The sequence below is a fragment of the Culex pipiens genome, chromosome 2, assembly GCF_016801865.2.
Source record: "Culex pipiens pallens isolate TS chromosome 2, TS_CPP_V2, whole genome shotgun sequence".
In the NCBI taxonomy this organism is placed as follows: domain Eukaryota; kingdom Metazoa; phylum Arthropoda; class Insecta; order Diptera; family Culicidae; genus Culex; species Culex pipiens.
In genome coordinates, this window is record NC_068938.1 from 60,211,812 (window position 1) to 60,234,830 (window position 23,019).

Here is a 23,019-nt window from a genome sequence, read left to right on the forward strand (position 1 = left end):
TGAAAATTTGACATAAAATTTCACTCAGTGTGTGTTTTTTGGAATTGCAAAAAATGTTGTATGGAACTCGTTGCAAAACTTGATTTTTTCAGCACTCTTCGTATTTATCCAACTCGGTGAACCTCGTTGGATAAATGTACGACTCGTGCTGAAAAAATCCTCTTTTTGCAACTTGTTGCATAAACTACTATTTTGCAATTCCGTCGTGAAACTTCTTACTTTTTCTGATATTCTCGAACGACGAAATAGCCTACCTTTCTCTACCAAAAATAACAGATGAAAATAAAAAAATAAATAATGTTTTGAAAAGCAAATTCTGAAAAGTTCTACTTCTCAGCACTGAAACGGATGCTGAAAAGTTGAACTTTTCAGCACCTGTTTGGAAAAGTAATACTTAAAAAAACATTGATTTAAATGATTCATTGACAAAATATATGGACATTTGACTCGGTGAACCTCGTTGTATAAATGTACGACTCGTACTGAAAAAATCTTCTTTTTGTAACTTGTTGCATAAACTACAATTTTAGCATCCATTTGAGTGCTGAAAAGTTAACTTTATGGGTATTGTTTTGCAGTTTGACACTTATCTTGACGGCAAACATCACTCAAGTGATTCCCCAAATAAATAAAAAATCTAATTGAAAGCAGCTTTTCTGGAATCATAAAAAAGTTTGATTTATTTAGATTTTGTTGGTATTAGTTCTGCCTTGAAGCTTGCAGTTTTTTTCCTATTTAAGGGCGAGGGTCACAAAAAAACGGCCTCTGGGGAACTCCCTGATTCGATTCCTTAGGCAAAAATAAGCAACTGTGAAAATTTTGAAATTCTCTTGTCACCCTAGTGTATATTCGTGTAAGCGCATTCCAAATTGCCCAAAAAAGTTGCCATATTTAAATTAAGCATCGGAAAAGTCACATAAAGTAACTCAAATTCATACTAAACTAAAAATTGTTTGTTTTTTGTTGTTGCTCATTACATTTGGGTGAATTGAACCGAAATGTGGGCATTCGTCCACAGATTTGTCTCTTAATGATTTTCAGCTAACTCAGACCTTTAGGCGCAGATGGTTTGTGACGAAAGATATCTCTTCCAAATATAGGTCAGTATTCAAACACAAAATGATAAGTTAAAGTTGACTTTATCTCACGAAGAGTACCCAGACATTGTCCAAGTAATACCTCCAAAGATTGTCGCCACGTATCTGTCTGCATATTTTACGAATGACCGTTCAGTTGGGTACTAATTGCACAGGGAGTACGCACATAAACAGCCTGCGGGACTAAAATAAAGCGCGCTTTTTTGCGAACACTGCCGAGTCTGGCGACGCTGGGACTCTGACGATATGATAATGTTATCAAATCGAAATCAAATATGCAAATGGGGTCCCACCGGAAGGGGATTTTGCTGGGTCAATGAGGGGAGGGGAGGTCAAGCCCCAACAGGCGCTCACTGACTGACCGTTTCGATTTACATAAGTAAATCGAACGAAACAACAAAAATGAAAACATTGTTGTATTTATTCAGCCAAATGGCCCAAGGAGGTGGAAAAATCAATTGCTGGACACGGCGAGTGACGTCCGGAGTTGCCTCAGTAATGACTTAGTGTCTACTTCTAATGCTTATACGGGGGTTGAATCGTGCGTTTTTATCGCAGTGCAGATAGTCTAATGTGATGTCATAAGTTATAAATCATGTTATGTTGAGAGCTCATCATTCAAGTGCTCAGTTTAAATGTTTAAACAGTTGATTAAACGTGATAAGGTTAAATGGCATAGACTGGCTATTTTTATTACTGCTGAATACGACCATTTCATAATAAATGTTGGCCAACAAATTAAGGACTTTAGAATCTGAAAATCAAATATAAGGCATTTTTTCCGCGTTCGACTTCTCCTCCACTTTCAAGGACCAACAGTACCAGTGTCAACAAACTTGACAGTCCTTGAGGACTCCACTCTGGTGAAACGCAATCACACTTGAATTGCGACCTCTTATAAGGTACCAAATCAGCAGAGCAGCAGAGTTCAATATATGGGAAATCGCTCATTGCTCCCAAACACCCACAAACAGTGGAAATCAATATCCATCACTTTGGCCAACATTCCATCCTGGAGAGGAAAAACAGGATAAACTGGGAAAAGCGCAAGCAAAAAAAAACAGTATGCAACAGGCAGCAAAAGGCATCCTTCTCCCCAGAATAAACATCGGACCAACCCCGGAGAAGTCAGCCCTCCGAACTCCGACCCGTCGACGCCGTTGTAGTACTAGATGTTATGTTGAATCAGAAGCAGTGTTACAGGACGACCAATGAAGCTTCCTGTCTGTCGGTCCAGGACACGGTTTGGTACTGAGTAGTTCTCTGGAAAAACATCTGTTTGCATTTTCAAATATTTTTTTTTTTAAATTTTGGCAATGAACTTTTCAATCAACTTTATGATTTCGATAAAATTGTTTGTTTTCGGCAAAAATAGTATGCCAAAAAATGTTTAGCATTCAACCATACCTAAACTTGGCAAGAGTTTAGCTCTGGAATGGGAAGCGTGCCGTTCGCATATGGGTGAGAAAGGGAACCGGAACAGGAAGCAGCTCCTCTGCATTGGGCGAGAGTAAAAGTTTAGTCAATAGCATCAGCTGCTGACATCGAACATTCCTATAAAAAAGCATGCTTCCCTTTCCCCTGTTGCCGTCGGAAATAAGAATATTTTTCCGGAGTTTCGAATGAGACGAGAATGAATTTAGTTTATAAAGTGATCGGTGGAGGGGTGGGGCAGCAAAATGATGTAAAATTTTCGATTGGGCTTCTTACTTCTGTGGTCAGCCTCTTTGGTTGGTTTGAATGGATGGATAACGTCTGCAAGTGAGTTATTCTGGACTATTTGGCTAGGAGAAGAGAGTTGAAAGTTGCTCAAACTTTCCTTTACTTTACATTTTCTAAAACTTTTTTCCCCAAATACAATAACATTGATTTCAAAAAGCAAAACATAAAGAGCGGGATTGAGTTTTTTGCAAATCAACTCTAATTGTATATTATTTTTATTTGGATGAAACTTTCTCCCTCCATTTCTAAGGTTCAAATAAGCCATTAATTGGTTTCTCTGTACAAATTTGGGTGCTGTTCATAGAAAAGTGTTATGAGAAGGAACTTTCTGATCGATTTAGTGTCTTCGGTGAAATTGCAGGTAATGATTAGGACTATTCGGAAGAAAAATGTACAGGGAAAAAATGTCAATTACAAAAATTTAAAATTTAAATTACAAGCCATAGTTTTAACATTTGCATAAACAAAGGTGTTTTAAAATGCATTATATACCTGTCCAGTAGGGTGTCCAGTAAAAATTATCCCAGCTCCACAAGCGGAAAACGGTTTTGTGAGTTATTTTAAGCATCTTTGCCAATTTTGAGCGAAATTGGTAGTGATTATCCCATTGATTCCAGGGCCTGAACTTGGTGAAAAAAGTGTTTGCATGCAAAAATTACATTTTTAAATCGTTAATTACTTTTCAAGATCGAATTTTACAGCTTTGGTATATTCTACAAAGTTGTAGAGCGTCACTAGCGCGCACAGGGTGGGGCAACATGGGGCAACTGCCGCACCAACCGCAGAAATTTGTTCTATATTTGGCCAGGGGGGCGGCAAACCGTCCATATAATTGCCCCAACTTCCTCGAGTAGGTGGGCACGCTGCAGTTGAGCATACAGTTTCCAATGAGAATCTCACTTTTGGGAATATTAAGATGGAAGTAGCGCACCGTGCAGAGTGAGAAAGAAAATTGTGTTTTCATACATTTTTCCGATTTTTCCCATACAAAATTCACCATCGAGTATCAATGGGCAAATGTTGACCGATTTTGCTCATATTTGGCCCAGAGTCCTTAAATAGCTCAAGGAACAATATTGAGTTTGTGGAGCAGCGTTTTGAAAAAACAGACTCATATTCTGGGCACCCGACTGTCTAGTTGTTTTGCAACCATATGTTTCTAAAATATTGAAGTATTGACAAAACAATTTTTTTTGCAGTGCTGTATATCGGAATTTCATAAAAATTCAAAACATGTTAAACGTGTCTAAATTTAACATAAAATCCATGACAGATACACCCAAAGTTAAAGAACGAGGGGATAGTCCTCACGAAAAGAAACGTGAGGAAAGTGCTATATTGCGAGAGTATAGTCCTCTCGCGTGTTCATTCGTTCATTAGAACAGTTCATCCTGTGAGTGGCTTATATGGACAAACGACCGCCTCTTAGTCACCGAACCATGGTGGCCCATACGGCAAAGGCACGGTTCAATATGCCGAAGGTCTTGGGTTCGGTACTTTTTTTTTGATAGATGAACTTTTTTGGAAAATGAACCATGAGTAAAGTACCGTAAACTGGGGTGACTTTGATAGCCCGGGGTGACTTTGATAGGTTTTTCAAATGCCCGTCAAATTAATATTTAAACATTTTTGAGAATTTTGAGTATGTAAGCATTAAGGGAAAGCTTATTATCGAACATATATGCAAAAATGTGACTGTTACATTGGATGTATCAAAAATAGTGGCCAAATCAAATTTCTATCAATGTCACCCCGGGCTATCAAAGTCACCCCAGTTTACGGTACTCTCGGTAATTTCGGGATTTATCCTCTCCGTCCGCACACAGTATCATTTTACTACCGAATCGTGCTCTTTATCCTCTCGTATGCCGATGCCCAGTTCTGGGTGTAGTTTTTAATAATTTAGACTTTTACTTTCATTGAAATTCTGAAGTTTTTTGAAAAAATAATTTCTTTTTTTTTTATTTATCTTTTTTATAGTTTTACAAAACCATATTTCAGTAACCAAAGGTCGGATTATTAATGTCACTTAAAAAGAAAATTAATAATTTTCTCAGATTTTCAAATATTCTTTTATCAGAGGGGAACGAGGATGGACACTATTTTTTAAAATTAAAAAAGACATTTTTTTCTAAAAATTAAAAATTAACCCTGTAACATTGAACGCATAAATGAAAAAATCTCAGTTAGTAAAGTTAGTCAAAATTGAGTTTTGTGATAAAACGTTATAAAAAAGGAATATTTTCTCTTTCTTTCAATTTTTTCAAAGTTTCTCAAAAATTGAATTTTTAGAAAACATATATTTTTACTTGTAAAATCTCATTTACAATTCAAGAGCGAAACACAAGCTTTTGTTACGTTCAAACAAGCTCATATTTAGGATTTCGGCTCAGTACGCCCACCGAAACATGCTCTTGAATGCCCGTAAAAAAAGTTTTTTTTGCAATTCCGTCGTGAAACTACTGACTTTTCCTGTCATTCTTGAACGACGAAATAGCCTACTTTTCTGTACCAAAAATAACAGAATCGAATAGCAACACTTTTCAAAATAAATGCTGAAAAGTTCTACTTTTCAGTACTCAAATGGGTGCTGAAAAGTTGAACTTTTCAGCACTTGTTTCGAAAAGTAACACATTCAATTTCAATTCGGTTTTATTGGTGAATAATCAAGATACAATTAGTTCTTTTGAGGTACATAACAGAGTTTTGGAGTTCCTTACAGCTGTGTGTTACATCATAATCCATTTTGGAACAGTTATTGCTTGTAAATAAAGTTGTCACCAAGAGTAAGAAAAAAAATAAAAAAAACTTACTAAAATTGCAAGGGAAAGGAGATAGAAAAAGAAAAAGCTTAAAACTAGATCACAGTATTTTATCCTTTATAGATGTGCTTGATCATCAGCTCCCCAAGGGCCAGAAATTGCTCCGCCTTGTTACGGCAGGTCCGAAACCGCGTCATCATCTCCCCTGCGAGAGCAAAGAACTCTGGCAGGGTAAAGAGATCTTCTCCGGTAACTTCTTGCTGGGCCGTATTGCCACTGCCGGCAGCGACCACGCTGGCGAACGATCGCCCCCATCCAGGAGGGAACGCTGAGTTGTCCGCTGGAACCGTATGATGACCAGCTGCCGGCACGGTTTCGCTCGTACTTCGCTGAGGAGGGTGGGACGCTGCTACTTTCTTCTTCCTCTTTTCCTGCTCCTCGAGGTAGTTTTTCCGTGCGCTGCATCCACGATAGTTGCTGGTATGGTTACCTCCGCAGTTGGCGCACTTGATGCGCGCCTTCGTTTGCTCTGCCTTGTCCTCCAAGTCCGCTTTGCACGGCAGTGCACACGCCTCAGAGAGGTGTGATTCACCGCACTTCACACAGCGGGGCGGGAGGTTGCAGTTCCGCGAGCCGTGGCCGAATTTCTGGCAACGGTGGCATTGTGCTGCGTCCGACGGGTTCTTTGAGTAGAACCGCCAGTTTACCCAAAACCCATCCAACGCCTTAGTTTGCCGCAGGTCTTGAATTTTGACGGTGCCTCGGTCGAAGTACAACAGGTACAGGGTGTGTGTACCTGTTACTGTTGTCTTCCGCGAGAGGACTTTTATGTCACGCGGCGTTATGCCAGCACCCGAGAGGTCCTTCTTGAGGTCGGAGATCGGGCGGTCTTGGTACCCCTGCAAAACGACCTTAACGGCAGTCTTCTGCACGGGGTCGAATGTGTAAAACTTGAAGTTTTGACGCTTCAATTTCTCCACAACCAGGTCGAAGTTCTTTTCGTCAAATGTGTAAACTTGCACTGACGACTTACCGATTTTCAGACAATATCCGAGGCCTTCCAGCAACTCGTCAACATCGTCCGCCAACGTGTCCAAAACAAAAATTGGAGGTGGTCTACGTTCCTTTGGAGAATTGTTCTTTTTTGGCGTCGACACTTTCTTCCGTGCACGCACGTCATCGTCGTCGTCGTCGGTAGTGCTGCTACCGTCGGTGTTGTTGTTTTCTTTGTCTCTCAGCATCTGGAACTCGTTCCTGATGGGGATGTTGGCGGATGTTGATGTGCCACTGGTCGTGGCACCGGAAGTACCGGAACGGGTTCGCACTGGTGATCTCGGAACGTATCCGGGATGTAGATACTTTTTGTCGATTCCATCTGCGTTCACGCTCCCCTGCGCGATGGCGGCCGACACGGCGTTTGTTTGTTTACCTTTTTGCACACGGCCGGTAGACGAACTTCGCGGGTTTTTCGAGGCCGCACTCGAACTGCCACGGCCACGGCCGGCCTTTGGCATGCTGGAGAAGCAAACTCGCGGGTAATCACTATCAACTACGGCGAAAAATTTCGAAAAAACGGTAGAGAACAGAGCACTTGACTGCTGCTTGCTCTCGTGCGTACACGGAGGTGAAAAAAAAGTAACACTTTTCAACATTTTTTTGATTTAAACGATTTATTGACAAAATACATGAAAATTTGACATAAACTCACTGCAGAAGCCACTTTGACTTCAACTCTCGATAAGATGAAAACCAAACAGACCGATAATGAGAAGATACTTTTGTTGATACAATTGACGCTCTTGTTCACTTTTCCCGACGACCCCGGACGACTCGCACCTAATAGCTAGCAGGACCTGCCGTCTGTTTGCGTTTGTAATTTCCGTTTTTCCACTTGTTGCATCGCCACACCAGTACCGGTCGCCGCAACAGGTTCGCCAGCCACGTGGCCAGACGTTCGTTATTCGATTATCTGCCAGCTTTCTGGAGATTGGGAAAAGCTTTCGGATGATGATGACAATGGCGGTGTTTCACGCTGAAAGCGACTCGCTAATTAAAGGTTTCCACTCGGTTTGGCAAGCTGTAACCGCACGGAAAAGAGTTCTATCCATAATTTAACAATTCAAATTAGCTGGCTTCAAATTGGTGAAACAGTGATTTTTTTGGTTGAATCAGCTAAAATTACAGCTAAATTTACCAACCTGGGATTGGTGAAATAGCTAACCCTGATTGCTGATTTGCTTTCCAAAACTGACAGCCCAAATCAAAATGACAGGAGAGATTTTACAAAAAATAATGGTGTTTCAGCACAATTTTGCGTAATTTTACCAAAAAATTAGCTGGAACCGGCAGCATGGATTTTTTGACAGGTCATCAGTTCGAGACCAAAACAAAGCATCGTCTTGTATTGTGTTCGATCCTGTTTGAGCCGCTCAGTTCACGAAGTTTTTTGATGGTTATGTGTGCTGTTTGAGTGCAAGTGCAAGTGCAAGTGCAAAAGGTGATAGAATGTGCTGTGTGAGTGAATAAATCAAAAGCCTGGAAGGTTTTCTGCGGATCGACACCTGAAGGTAAGTTTCAGTAGATATTGCGCAATTCTCACTAACTTGGACTTCGCACTAAATTATTGCTATCGATCGCACTATTGCGACTTGTCAAACTGGCTTGGGAAATTTTAATTTGCTCAAAAAATGATCAAAGCGAGCCGGTGTTGCTCACCTGTCAATCGCAATTTCGAAGTGCGAATGTCCAGTTTGGTGGAAACTGCGACTGGAAATGTAAATAAACAACTGATGGTTGCCTAATTTTTTGGAAATTTTGATGTTAAAAGTGCGAGAGAAAAGTGCGGGCTAAATCCAAGTTACAGTGCAAGGATCAATAAGGTGAGAAGTTTTTTGTGTTGAGGGAAAGTGGTTAGAAGTTGAGCCTCTCGTTATTGTTTGGATGATGCGTAGGTAAAAACATGTACTTATCATAAAGTGGGAGCATCCCTAAACCACGCGAACACTTTGGCTGGGGAAAGGGGAGGCTGGCGATTGTCCACAGTATACTTTTTTGTATGGACATCTGTCCACCTGGAGGGGCGGCGGGTACATAATGTCTAGACATAGATTGGCCAATGTTTGACAGCTCCGAACAAAAAGGGTACCTAATGCATTTTAAGCACATCCATAAATATTGTTAGAAATGAAGTTAAATTAAGTTCAATTAAGTTTAATTAAGTGAAATTAAGTGAAATTAAGTTTAATCAATTTAAGTTTAGTTAAATTAAGTTACATTTGGTAGAATTTAAATAAAAATGTAGAATTCAGTTAACATCAGTTAAATTGACAAAATTTAGTTAAAATTAGTTAAATTTAGTTGAAATTAGTAAAATTTCGTTGAAATTGATTAAATTTAGTTTAAATTAGTAAAATTTAGATAAGTTTGAATAAATTTTGTTGAATTAAGATGAATTAAAAAAAAAATAGTTAAATTAAGCAAAATTTAGTTAAATTCAGATACATTCAGTTGAAATTAGTTATTTTTTGTGTGATTTAGTTGAATTTGCCAAAATTTGGTTAAATTAAGTTGTGTTAAGGTAAATTTAGTAAAATTTTAAAAAATAAGCAAAATTAAGTAAAAATAAGCAAAATTAAGTAAAATTAAGTAAAATTAAGCAAAATTAAATAAAATTAAGCATAATTAAGTAAAATTATGTAAAATTAAGTAAAATTAAGTAAAATTAAGTAAAATAAAGTAAATTCATGTAAAATTAAGTAAAAAAAGTTAAATTAAGTAAAATTGAGTTGAAATTATGTTAAATTCAGCTAATATATGTCAAATTAATTTCAATCAAGTTAATTAAGTAAAATTAAATTAAATCAGTTAAATTGAGCTTAATTTAGTTGAAAATGGTTATATTTAGAAAAATGTAGTTGAATTTAGGTAAATGTAGTAGAATATAGGTAAATGTAAGTACATTTATTCAAATGTTATTACATTTGGTAGAATTCAGTTGAATTTAATGTAATTTGGTAGAATTTAGTTAAATTTAAAGTTATTAGGTAAAATTCAGTTAAATTGAGTTTAATTAAGTTAAGTTAACTTTAATTAAGTTAAAATAAGTTTAATTAAGTTAAATTAGGTTAAAATAAGTTAAATTAAGTTAAATTCAATTGGAGTTCGTTTCGCGGTGCCTGTCCGTCGGGACGCATTTTTATCGCGTTCCGTTTTCGTCGATCGTCGTCGGTGTGTATTTCGGGTGAGTTCGTGCGTGTGTGTGTGAAGGTGCGGCTAGCTCTGGTTGTCACGATGACAGCAGAGCTGAGCCAGTTCGTTTCGCGGTGCCTGTCCGTCGGGACGCATTTTTTTCGCGTTCCGTTTTCGTCCATCGTCGTCGGTGTGTTTTTCTCGTTAGTCATGTATTTGATACACATCACAGTCGGATTTCTTTGTTCTATGATTTGCAATTGTTTCACGGGAAGATTCTTTTTAAATTGCGTCAGCAAAATATAAATTATCATTCAATTCGACCATTCGTTTCCCGCGAATCACGGCGACAAATATTGTTTCAACGCGATTGTTCAAGTCCTTCAGATAACATCATAACTCTTCAGTCATTAATTGGTCGCTCATCTTATAATAATTTAAAAGTATAAATAGTCTCAGGGCAACTCTACGTAAATATGTGACGCTGAGTTTAATATTTCACCTTTTAATCACACATAATTTTGATTCTATCTTTCCACAGCCGGCTGTCTAAGATTGAATCATTTATGTTAAACTCAACACCAAATAACCGGGAACGGTCTCATCCGCATCATCCGATTGTTTGCCTTGAGAATACATAATACATCACCCTATTCAACAAAATTCATTGATTATTGGGCCACATCATCATCCTCTATGATGAATCCTTGCCATTACCCTTCCCCACTAACAAAATCCCAAGTAGAAGTAGTTTTCCGGCACACGCGGGGGTGTGGATATCGTATAGAACCCACCCTTGGTAGCAGCCTGTGCTAACTAACATTCCCGTCCCATCCCCTCGAGATCTACAAACTGACATGGCGGGCGCCGTTGGTGGCCAACGACTGTTTCCTATTCGCACCGGCTCTAGTTTTGAAGATCGTGATGTTTTATCTTTTCAGCGCATTCATGCATGCTGTTGATAAGGGAAACATCATTTGATCGTTGAAGCGTGTGACCAGTTGTGCTGATGGGATATTACGGTCCTGTTCAGCAACGGAGAAGGACAACCATGGGTGGTCTCTCATGCTCATGCCCATGCTCATGCTCAAATTAAGTTAAATTCAATTGAATTCAGTTAAATTAAGTTAAATTAAGTTAAATTAAGTTAAATTAAGTTAAATTAAGTTAAATTAAGTTAAATTAAGTTAAATTAAGTTAAATTAAGTTAAATTGAGTTAAATTAAGTTAAATTAAGTAAACTTTAATTAAGCTAAAATAAGTTTGATTAAGTTATATTAAATTAAGTTAAATTTAGTTTCATTAAGTTATATTAAGCTAAATTGAGTTAAATTGCGTTAAATTAAGTTAAATTTAGTAAAAATGAGTTAAATTAAGTTAAATTATGTTGAATTAAGTTTAATTAAGTTTAATTAAGTTAAATTAAGTTAAATTAAGTTAAATTAAGTTAAATTATGTTAAATTAAGTTGAATTAGGTTAAATTAAGTTAAATTTAGTTAAATTAAGTTAAGTTAAATCAAGTTAAGTTAAATTAAGTTAAATCATGTTAAAGTATGTTAAATTATATTAAATTTAGTTAAATTAAGTTAAATTAAGTTGGATAAAGTAAAGTTATTTTGTTTAAGTAAAAGTAATTTGATGTTATATTTAAACTTCGTTAAATGCAAACAATAGTTTAAATTTAACATGAATTCACTATAATTTAACCAAAATAAGTTTTCGTAATTTTTTTTTGTATTTTTGTATTTTTATATTTTTATATTTTTGTATTTTTATATTTTTGTATTTTGTATTTTTGTATTTTTGTATTTTTGTATTTTTGTATTTTTGTATTTTTGTATTTTTGTATTTTTGTATTTTTGTATTTTTGTATTTTTGTATTTTTGTATTTTTGTATTTTTGTATTTTTGTATTTTTGTATTTTTGTACTTTTGTATTTTTGTATTTTTGTATTTTTGTACTTTTGTATTTTTGTATTTTTGTATTTTTGTATTAATGTATTTCATTTTTTTATTTGTCAATAGAATATCGCAACAAAGCCGTACAATTAGGATGATCAACTATAACATAGTTTAAAAGCCTGGAAACTATTGAAACATCCAAAAAACTTGCTGGACTACCAAAAAACGTACCAAGAATAGCGGAAAATCATGCTACACCAGCAAAAGTCTTTTTGAAAATAAAAAAGCAACTTTACAGGCAGCAAGGGATTTTTAAAAATGATTTCGAAATTACCAGTTAAAACAGTCGAAAAATTAGCTGGACTTACCGAAAAACGAAGCAAGAACAAAAAAGAAACGAGCTAAATCAGCCAAAAGGCTGGGTGAATAATGCGTGCTTTGCAGGTAGCAACGGAGGCTTTTGAAAGAAAACTTGTAGAAACAGTGGAAAAATTAGCTATTCCAACCAAAACACCTACCAAGAATAGTGGCAAAGTTAGCTAAACTAGCTAAAAAGATGTGTGAAAATACCTGGCTTCGCAGCCATCAATGGAAAATTTTGAGAATGATTCCAAAAAAACTGGTTGAAACAGCCTAAAAACTCGCTGGGCTAACTATAAAACTCCCTAGAATACCATAAAATCTAGCTAAAATAGCTAACAGACCTTCTCAAAACATACAGCTTTTGAGACTGACAGCATTTTTCCAGCTTGCAAATTAGTAAAATTTACTAAAAATTTAGCTAGATTTATCATTTTTAGGACCTGGATCCAGCTGTCAAATCCAGGAATTTTTTTTAGGATTTCCAGCTAAAAAAAATCGTGGTTGGAAAAACAACCAATTTTTTTAGGGTTTTTAACCGAAAATTAGTAAGATTCACGATAAACCTTCTTTCCGTGCGAAAGCGTTCACTAGAAGCTTCTCCGATTTGGCCATGTGAGACAAAACATCCAATTTCGCGGTATTCTTTGAGACATCGAATCCGTGCGCGTCTAAGAAACCCTTTCTTCCGTATGTTCTGCTTGGTACAGACGGGATGGCAACCGCTCACTCCAAACAGTCATTAACGTGAAGACTTCCATCATTGCCGTGATTTTTCGTTCAATGATATAAATTTTGCGTCGCTATCAATATTTTGACAAAATTCCTTCTACAAGTTGTTTAGAATAGTGCCCTACACATGCTGATTCTTTTTGGTAATGATTATCCAATTCCTTTCGAAGTTATGAAAATCGTCATTAATCAATGATTGCCAACTAGGTCGTCAATGATTGTACCACAAAATTATATAAATTTTGAAGCACAATTGATTTGGATCAAAATTTCTTTCAGTGGCTTCAAGAAGGCAACAATTGGCACATGCTGATTTATTTTGGTGCAGAAATTCGTTAAGCTGAATTCAATACAAAGCTTTTTAGAATGATGATCAATTGTCTTCGAAAATGATCAACGGCTTCACCTTAAACAGCTTCACGTTGCTTCTGTTGCACAAGCTAGCGAGAATCTGACGGAAACTGATCAGTGTTGGAGTGATGTTGCTTGCTCGTATACGCGAGAGAAGGATGGTGTTGGGACTTGGCGGTAACGACGTGTTTCGTCATGTGCGTTGTCATGAGAGTGGAGTGAATCTTGGAAGTTGTCCTTTGTCTCGGACCGGATCGGTGTCTGGCCGTGTCACGCTGAGTTTTGAGAACACCGGAAAACCAATTATTTTCGCGAGGATATCTAATAATAAATGTTGATGTCAAAAAAATCCAATCTTTCGAACATAAATGTTGAATGAAATAAAATAGAGCTTCACCCTCTTCTGTTGGGGTTGGGAGTTAAATTTGCCCGAGAAACAAACGAACAACACAACTTCTTTTGACATTTCCCGTGATCCAATGATCATCTATAAGTAAAATATCCTGACAAATCGATTGGTGATGGTCTATCTACCGAAGACTTCAGGAAATAATTCATTTTGCTTATTTTTTTTTCTTTTTTTTTTATATGCGTATAACAATCATCACCAATCGATTTATAAATTGTTTATCATTATTGTTTATTTCGGATTTTTTTTGTTGGAGAGTTTCACTTTTGAGTCAAATACATCAACACTAACTAAAGAAGGTTTGAAATCATGTTGAAAACATGAAAAACTTTTTTTTAGAATGTGTTTTGTGAAATAAGGTAGGAAATTTCAACGTAGAAATCGCTTGTAGCAGAAATAATTATCAGAAAGCTCAACCACAGAACCAATCCCTTTGTTGACTGTGGTTTTCATCTTACCAGCAGCAAGCAAACTTACCTCAGCGACCGCTGGCGCTGGTTCTTGCCATGGCCAAAGTTGGCCATTCGCTTGTTCCGATCCAGTCCGTACCCGTATCCGTACGGGAAGCTAACGGACGGCGTAACCGGTCCGTCGTAGAAGGTCTGCACGGGTGGTTGCGGCGGCGGACCGAGCAAACTTGCCAGCAGGTCGTAATTCCTCAGCCGTCCGACGCTGGCTGCTCCGTCGGACGGGTGGCCAGCCCCGAGGGTTGGGTAGAGGGCAGCCGCCGACAGGGGTCCCTGGTCGAAGAGTCCCTCGTCGTCCCACTGACCGCCGTGGGGAATAGAATTGCCGGAATAGTCCAAATCGTTGTACAGCAAGGGGTTCACTGGAACGGGAAATTATTTGATTTTTATTTATTGAAATTTTTTAGTAAAAGCATAAAAGTTATTAAAAAATATTTAGAAATAAAACTCAGCCCAACATTAAATGATTATAAGATGTGCCTGCGGCTTGGTGCTCACCTCCACGCTTCTGGGGAACGGATATTTGATGATTCCGGGCATCGAGCGGATCGGCCGTCACGGACTGCTGATGGGCCGCGTCGGAACCTCCGCCACCGCCGTCGTCATGGTTAGCAGCTGGAATGGAATGGCAATGCGAAATGTACACAATTTTGAATTATTAATGAAATCCAAAGAGGCATTTAGGACGCGGATAAATACATCAGCGTTTGCTCCGGAAGGACGAGGAATGGTTCTGGAATTTATTTAGGCATTCCAATTGGCATCGTCGTGATTGGGATCGGGTGTGGCATGTTTTTCCATTAGCGCAGCGATAATGAGGGGGATGCCACGGAATGTGTCCGTATTGGATTTGTGGTTGTGGCTTTGCGGACAATGTAAAGATTTGGGTGGGTGCATTCCTAACCGTAATCGCGCTGATAGCAAATCGAAAATTTCTTGAAATTAAAGTGACCACATCCGTTATCTAGAAATTGAAATGGTATTCAACATGATGAATTGTACAGAACCTAATTAATTTAAGTACTTGGGTAAAACATGACCGAATTGAATTTAAAAAAAAATGAGGCATTCTCCCAAGAATGAGCATCTTTTTTTGTTCGAAAGAAATTTTGTTGCACCAAGGAAGATATATTGTATCTTTAGTTCGTCTATATAATTCTCCGTAGATTTAGGGAGCTATCCATACATAAAGACTTTTAACACTTTCAAAAATCTGTATCTTGAGAACGGATTTTCTGATCAATGCTTGAAAAGGGATCAATCACTCAACGGGACTGCTCGATATTCGATAGAACTTTCTGTCAGCGATCATTTCCCAAAACGATATTTGATCGCTGACAAACAACGCCTATCATGACCGTCATTGCTTGGCGACGGTCGATGAACGTAAACACGAAGACGAAACGAACGAAAACTGAGCACCACTCAAGCAGCCGCCCGAACGAGACAACGCGCTCTTTCTATTTCTCCCGTTTTTTGTCTCTCTCTTCCTAATGTATGCTGCGTGGTGACAGAAATCGTATGATTGCTATCATTGGAGAGATGATCGGAATCTCGGTAGAATGTCAAACGACCGCTCTCTAGGCGATTTTTCTCCTGGAGGGAAGTCAATGATTGTGTGAGTAACTTTGCGTAGCACTCATTCCTTTGTGTGTGAAACGAACGAAAGCAGAATGAAAAAATCAGGTTGTCGTGGTGAAGACGATTGGAGTGTTCTGTCAGCTATCACAAACAAAGTCGAAATTTCACAAACTAAAAAGTGTCAAACGAAAAAGTGACCAACCACCGGGGGTTGAGTATTTTTGAAAAAAAAAAAAATTTCTATGTGTTTTAGATGACACATAATGGCATCATTCGAACTATGACATTAGTTGGTCAACATTCACTTTGCAGTGTTGCCAATTTTTCGAAAATTAATATTTTTTAAAAACGTGGAAAAAAATTCAAGCGACTTTTTTGAGTTGATTTTTAGATGTTTAGATTTGATTACACCGACCAACAAAATTTCTGCGCTGGCTCAACTTGAGGGGAAGCATGAAGTTTTGGGTCCCCAGAAACATGTGCACTTCAAAAAGTTCATTGCATACAATATTATATTGTGCACCGTTTTAAAGTTTTTGCCACTTTACACTATTTTTTGTTGAAAACCTTTTTTTTACTTGTAGAAGTGATAGCAAGCTTAATCATCTCTGAAAATATGTTTTTCGAATAGATCAGAAAATTTGGAGTTTTTTTTTAAAGGTCCAATAAACCAAATCTCGCCTTGAGTCATGGGTATCAAAAAACATCCAAAAAGCAAAAAATGCAAATTTGGTTTATTGGACCTTTAAAAAAAAACTGCAGAAATGTTCTACAAATTTGGATTCAACGTTATTGGAGATTGGACCAATGGTTGCTGAGATGCAGCTTCTGGAGGAAAAGCAAACAGGAAAAATGATTTTTTTTATACGATGACTCAAGAAATACATGTCAGATTTTCATTTTGCAAAAAAGCTGAGGTTTTCAAAACTGAGCATACGGATTTATGGGTGTCGAATGTGATTTTCATTTACTTTTTTAAAATTTTGAGTTAAATATGTAATTCATTTTAAGAAGGAAGTGTTTTCTAAGAAATTTTTATTAAATCCATATTTCCTCATAAGACAAACACCTGTAGTTTCGCAGTCCCAATCCACGGCTATCAGGCCGGTGTTAATCGCAAATCACGACAAATTCAATCGCTCGTTATGACTTCATCGATCATTGATGAATTAGTCCGCCGGACGAAATTGTTTCATAGCCGAACCGGATGCCGCAGTAAATCACCTGGCTAGACTTGACCTTTTTGGTTGTAAAGGTGTACGGGTCTTTGAAGAATTCGCAGACGGACGTACAAAGTCCCATTCAGATTGAAGGTTGGAATGAAATTTCCATTCATAAAAATTTGGTCTCACACACATATTAGAACGCGGGTGCGGTTGTTTTTGCTAACTTTGCGGTTATCAATCGAACGCGGATTTGTGGGAGATTAAATCCCTTCGATAACACTTTTTTTGCAATCCGTTCGATATCAGAGAACGAAGTATAAAAATCCTTACCGGCCAAGGTAAGACATCATTAGCGATTCCGAACTAGTTAAGTCAAATTCGAAGCATTCAACAGCACTCAGGAACCATGAAATCCTTCGTGATATTTTCAATTGTACTCGTTGGGATGACCGTAAGTTTTAAAATTAGTTGAATCAAGTTGGGACAACTTTTAACAACCATGAATTTCACAGGCTGTACTGGCGGACCGTCCCAAATCGGAAACTGTCATCTCCACCGTGAAAACCCTTCGTCCACGGTACCGTGAGATCCAGGACTTTGTCATTCACACTCTGTCCGATGCCCGTTTGAGCAGTTCTGAGAAACTGAACGTGTTCCACGAGGATGTCCTAATCGTGAAGGAAACGTTCGTGCTGGATGCCATCAAGAAGGAGAACAAGCTTCTTTACCAGATCAACAACCAACCCGCATCAGTCAACAGCGGCTGTCTTGACTTTGTCAGATCCCTTGCGGACAGTGTTATGAACCTTGCTGGAACCGCATACTCCGGGTGCATTTCCGATGCCAACACCGCTCTAACAGCCGAGATCAGCAAGTTCTACGCAGCCATGCAGAAGGACGAGTCCGACTACCTGGGAATTGGGCTGTTGAACGTGTTCAAGGATGAGAACATCTTCTACAACCCCGATAGCATTCTGTCCAAGCTGTCTTCCAAGTCTGGCGAGCTGGAGCAGTACCCAACGTCCCTGTACGATGAAGTGAACGCGTGGGTTTCCCAGCTGGGCGTCACCATGGACAACCTGGAGCGATCGTACATTACGTGCATGACCGACGGTGAGCAGCGTCTGAAGATCGGTATGGAGCTGGCCCACGACAACATGATGGCGACCTGCAAAGCCGTGGAGGTTCCATCTGCGCCGGAATCGTTGCCCGGACAGATTTCGCCCGAACAATCCATCCCAGAGGACTACAAGCAGTACCAGCAGAACTACCCAGTGGCATCGATCCCGCAAGCGCCGGTGTTCCGCGGAACTCCCGTGGCTGAACCATCGGATTTTCTGAGAATGTTCCGCGAACGATTTGGTCTGTAAGTTAGTTGGCTAGACAACTGAACGAATAACTTCCAAGAATACAGCAGTGTTTTGAGCAAATTAGAATATATTTTCTCATGAGTCATTTATTTATCTGTTTCCCGATATTATCTAAAGCTAAGTTAAATAAATTGTAATCTTCGTCGAAGATAAAAAGTACTATCATACGATGTTGATATTATTGTCTTAAGAATAAGTGCGTCATTTGTGTTATTTTTCAAAACAGGACAAACAAAAAAAAATACATGACACATTCTCCGGCAATGTACACCTTAGGATGAAATTTTGAAAAGCGTGTATGAGCTATTTGGATATTTTTCCTCGATTCTAGACTACTTGAAGCTTCAAAAATCATGGTTTTCATTAATTGATCATTTGAATATCATTTTGTACAAGTTGGTTAGGTTATGCATCAATTCGTGATAAAATCATCGTTTTAAAACATTTTTCTAAAAACTCCTGGTTTTCAGCGAAATAAAATCCAAAAAATATTCCTTTGATTGCATTTTGTAGGTTTTTAGTTGTTCTAAACGGAAATGTCATGGGTTTGCAGTTTATCTTAAGTTAAGTATTTTTTCAAACTTGTGTAAGTTTACCATTTTATTGCGTTGCAACGTCACGAAAAAGGGACATATGTTTATGTCAACAAAAAACTAAACATTCAATCATTTTGATATTTCGGATGCTCTTTGTACTTGGAAAGAGCTTTCAAATGCAATCTAGAGCGACTTAATTGGTTGTCTAGATCCAAAGTTACAACAGGTTTAAGTTTGCGTTGCAACGTCACGAAATTTTAAATCATATTGGTCACATGGCAAAAAAGGTGTATGCGTAGTTGGTTTTGAAGATAAAAGGATACTTAATATTATTTATTTTTTATATAATGTTTCCAAGCATATTTACAGAAGAATTGTACATGGGTCATTCACAAATTCCGTCATTTAAGTTTGATGCAACTCGAAAAAAAGTAAATTAATGAAACTTGTTGAACAAATCAAAATAGACCGATGTTCACAAGGGGGAAAATTCTAAAACTTTCAAAAAAGTAATCACGTGGTTACTGGATGGCCCCTTTATGATAAACTGATTTACGTGAGGGTTCATTCTAATACAACGCAGTGATTTTTTTTATCCCACACCCTTATGTAAGTCAAATTACAGTGAAATTCATTAAGCAATAAAAATCACGTGATTCGATTTTTTTCACAAACTTTTGTCACTCTGTAGTTGGACGAGGGAAGGACTTAAATAAGTTGTATGCAACGTTTTGTTGTTCACAATTAAAAATGTTATGACGCGCATTTAAACAGTTATATTATTTCCTCAAATTTAATTTAAAAAGCACAAAAGTCAACAAAATAAGTTACGTTGTTTGCAGATCACCCCTTAGGGGCCATGAACAAACGATATGGGCACTTTATTTATAAATTCAAAATAAGCCCTCCTAAAAACTTGAAGTTCCTCACCTCCCTTCTAAAACTTCCACGTGTTTTGTAAGTTGTCCAAAACCATTAAAATATTAAGGGAGCGTTCTTGCATTACGTAACAAAACATTTATATTTTTAGACCCCCTCCACCCCCTGAAAATACATTTCCGATGCACTTTTTTTGCATAAATCCTCGAACCCTCCTCCCTCCCCCTTGATATTACGCCGTTACGTAATGCATGGACGTCCCGTTACATGGATAGAGGATGGGAGAGGGGGGAAGTTTCCTTCGTGATAATGGAATAATACAAAAAAAAAAATATTTTGAAAACCCTTTGGAAAACTTCGTAAATCGTACTGCAACTGTGAAAGCAGAATAGGGGGAGGGGGGGGGGGGGGGGTCTAACATGGGCAGGCCAATCAATTCACATGTCCTTGTACTGTCCATTAATGTCTTATAATCAAATCTTAACCTACAGTTGTTCAGCCTAACAAAAACTATGATTTATTTTGAAACTATAATTTCGTGACGTTGCAACGCAACGAAAAACCCTGTTTTCGAAAACAGAGCGTTGCAACGTCACGAAATATAAGCAGTCTTCAAAAATCGAGGTTTAATTTTTTCGAAAAACTAATGATTGCATTCGATTTATTGGCCAATTTTACACTAAAAATTGAAGAAGAACTCCAAATTTGCCGTTTAACAGAGCAGAGTTAATGGCGAAACATGAAATGGGTCAGGATTGAGAAAAAGTCACGCGTTGCAACGTCACGCTACATATCCCCCTCTCAAAAATAGAATATTCGCTTAAAATAATGTTTCAACATTGTTTCTTATAGGAAATTTAATGCACTTTCCGAATCTGTAATAACATATGTACCTTTTCAATGTAATTTTTGAGTTACAGCCGAAATACTGAAAAAAGAAAAGTCAAAGCGTTGCAACGTCACGGCGGAATGTGTCACATGCCTAATCTTTTAACTTGACCAGCGTTTCATCTATCACAGATTAAGATGGAAATATCAGTGATTGAACCCGAATGCCAGCAAAACATTTGAGTAGAATGAAGTTATCTTTATGATACTAACCCTCGTCAACACTTGTATTGCAATTGATAACGATGAAAGAGACAATTGATATCGCTGCATCTTGTGGGTCTGTTTTTTTACTAATAGTGTTGCCTACTAGTTTTAATAGCATGCTGATATTTTTTTATGCTCGCTACCTAGCTTGTAGCAATCAAAACTAGTTAAGGTTACTGCCATTATTACATTATTTTAAAACCTAGAATAACGCTTATTAACATTTTTATCAATACATAAACTTTAAAGAACATTTGCAGCGGCCTATTAAAATATAAAAATCAATCAAGAATAACTGTTACACAAATTCCTATGATTCATGCTTGAATCTACGCAGATATTTCATTATCTTGACATCTATTGTTGCAATTCGTGCCAAAACTGTGTCAACGGAGATAGGATCCGGAAGACAAAAGATGCATCTCAATATCAGTTGCATATAAAATCAGAAATGCAAATCAGCTTCTTCAGTATCAATCTTACAATCGATTGCAAAGTTCATCAAAGATGTTCCCGAAAGCAATCTTCATCTGTCTGGCGGCCCTCGCTGCCACCACAGTTTACGGCCAACGTGAAGCCTCACTTGCAGTGATCGAAACGATGAAGTCCCTCCAGCCGCTGTACAAAGACCTGCAGGATCACGTGGTCAACCAGCTGACCGGCGTCAAACTGAAGGGTTCCGAGCTGATCTCCCTGCTGCACGAGGACGTCGTCGACACGAAGGAAAAGTTCGTCCTGGCCGCAGTCAACGAGGAGGGTCAGGTTCTGGACATTATCTCCGCCCAACCGGAAACCGTAAATCCAGCCTGTCTGGCGTTTGTCCGATCGAGTGCCGATTTGAACGTAAATTTGGCGGGTATTTCGTACACCAACTGTATCAAACAGGTCGACGAGTCGTTCAACGAGACGCTGTACAGCTTCTACGGGTCACTTCAGGACGGGGAGTCGCTGCTGACGGTGGCCAGGCTGTTTGACATGTTTGAGGGGGAGAACATTTTCCACGATCCGGAAAGTTTGATCGAGAAGCTGAACGCTAGGCGGGAAGAGTTGTTGCGCGATCCGGTTGATTTTGACGATGAACTGGCTGAACACGTGGAGGGATTTGGGGAGGACTTGGAGGTGCTGAAGGAACGATACGAAGAGTGTCTGGACGAGGGGGTCGGCTTGCTGAACATGGCTTTGAACATGGTACGCACTCAGATTGTGCAGATTTGTCTGGGGCAGCTGGAACCTACAGCGGAGGAGCCAAACGAGGATGAATAGATGTTAAATGTTTGAAGTATTGTTACTTTTATCATGAGTAGAATAAAATTAGCTGTTTATCTCCATAAAGGGCATAAAAAGTGAATTTTTCATTATTTATTTAAAAATTGTTGCAGACGTGGGTTATCGTGGGAAACTCTAAACGTGGGTTCACAAGTATGTGGTAACACATTTTCAACTTATTATCTTCTTAATTGTGATTAGAAAGTTGCGTAAGAATCAGTAAACAACCCGTCACAATGATGCTAAAACTAGCTTTGCTTCAGGCTTTTTTGGATAATTTAAATAGAAATTTGAAAATCAATAAAATTATTAAAAAAATATTTCCCACACACACAAAAAAAAACCGAATGTTACATCATTTATAAGGAAAACTTTTGCACGTCATTAAACATTAAAATTCAAATACAATTTGATGTAAATTTGCAACATATTATTTATACAAATTATACAATATCCTGTTTTTTGATTGCCAGATATATTTGGGAATTCCATATTTTTTCAAGTAACAGTCCGAATAAAGATTCACCCTTCTCTGTGCCAGATATTGACAGATTTTGCCAGATTTTTCACTTTATGCCTATTGTTGAGTCGCGGGGGATGTCCTGAACCGGGCACCGGTTCTGTCAGCGGAGTGATTAAAAGAAAACTTCGTTCTTTTCCACTCGCTACAAAACTAAAGTTTATTTATTAATAAATAACACTAATAGTTCACAAAAATTACAAAACTTACATCTTTGGTGTTTTTTCACAGCTGAATTCTTCAGCTGCGCCCGTGCTCCCGCTTACTCAAATTGACAGCACGGGCACCAGTCAAACAATCACAAAACACTGACACTGACGCAGAACAAGGGGCTGCTTCGGACGCGCTCCGTCGCAACACCTATTTTGAACATTTTTTTGATTAATATGAACAAGTTAATATGAAAATAAAAAAAAAATGCGTTTCTCAAATTCGAACATGCAAATTCATCATTTTTGAGGCTATTAAATCAGTTTAACCGTCTGAATTACAATTTTAACTTTTAAATTAACTCATACCTCCACTTCCCTTTACCGTCAGAATGGTTATTTTCATGTGCCAGATTTTTCTAGATATTTTATCGTTACTTCGCCAGATTTTTTAAATTTTGACCTGG

The 23,019-nt window shown here is 37.9% G+C and overlaps 3 protein-coding genes across 5 annotated transcripts in view; 2 read left to right on the forward strand and 1 right to left on the reverse strand.

Annotated features, from left to right (window-relative positions):
• The window catches only part of LOC120413643 (uncharacterized), a 94,586-nt gene that overhangs the window by 30,622 nt on the left and 40,945 nt on the right, over positions 1 to 23,019 (reverse strand). For all 3 annotated transcript variants that reach the window (XM_039574558.2, XM_039574559.2, XM_052708127.1), the window contains 2 exons: positions 14,489 to 14,605; positions 14,001 to 14,352 (listed from right to left, as the gene is read on the reverse strand). In XM_039574558.2, the coding sequence (XP_039430492.1) occupies positions 14,001 to 14,352; positions 14,489 to 14,605 (469 nt within the window). The remainder of the gene's footprint in view (positions 1 to 14,000; positions 14,353 to 14,488; positions 14,606 to 23,019) is intronic.
• On the forward strand, positions 17,031 to 18,266 carry LOC120413645 (uncharacterized). The gene is made up of 2 exons (XM_039574561.2): positions 17,031 to 17,188; positions 17,250 to 18,266. Exons 1-2 carry the CDS (start codon positions 17,144 to 17,146, stop codon positions 18,105 to 18,107), a joined length of 903 nt encoding a protein of 300 aa, XP_039430495.1. The 5' UTR covers positions 17,031 to 17,143; the 3' UTR covers positions 18,108 to 18,266.
• LOC120413646 (uncharacterized) lies at positions 20,953 to 21,960 on the forward strand. Its single transcript, XM_039574562.2, has one exon. The coding sequence runs from the start codon at positions 21,125 to 21,127 to the stop codon at positions 21,878 to 21,880; it is 756 nt and encodes a 251-aa protein (XP_039430496.1). The 5' UTR covers positions 20,953 to 21,124; the 3' UTR covers positions 21,881 to 21,960.

Bases quoted from the DNA above. Each gene is read 5' to 3' on its own strand.
- LOC120413646 (XM_039574562.2), top strand. From the start codon at position 21,125: ATGTTCCCGAAAGCAATCTTCATCTGTCTGGCGGCCCTCGCTGCCACC.
- LOC120413645 (XM_039574561.2), top strand. From the start codon at position 17,144: ATGAAATCCTTCGTGATATTTTCAATTGTACTCGTTGGGATGACC. The intron at 17,189-17,249 runs GTAAGTTTTAAA...TGAATTTCACAG, and splicing joins TTGTACTCGTTGGGATGACC to GCTGTACTGGCGGACCGTCC.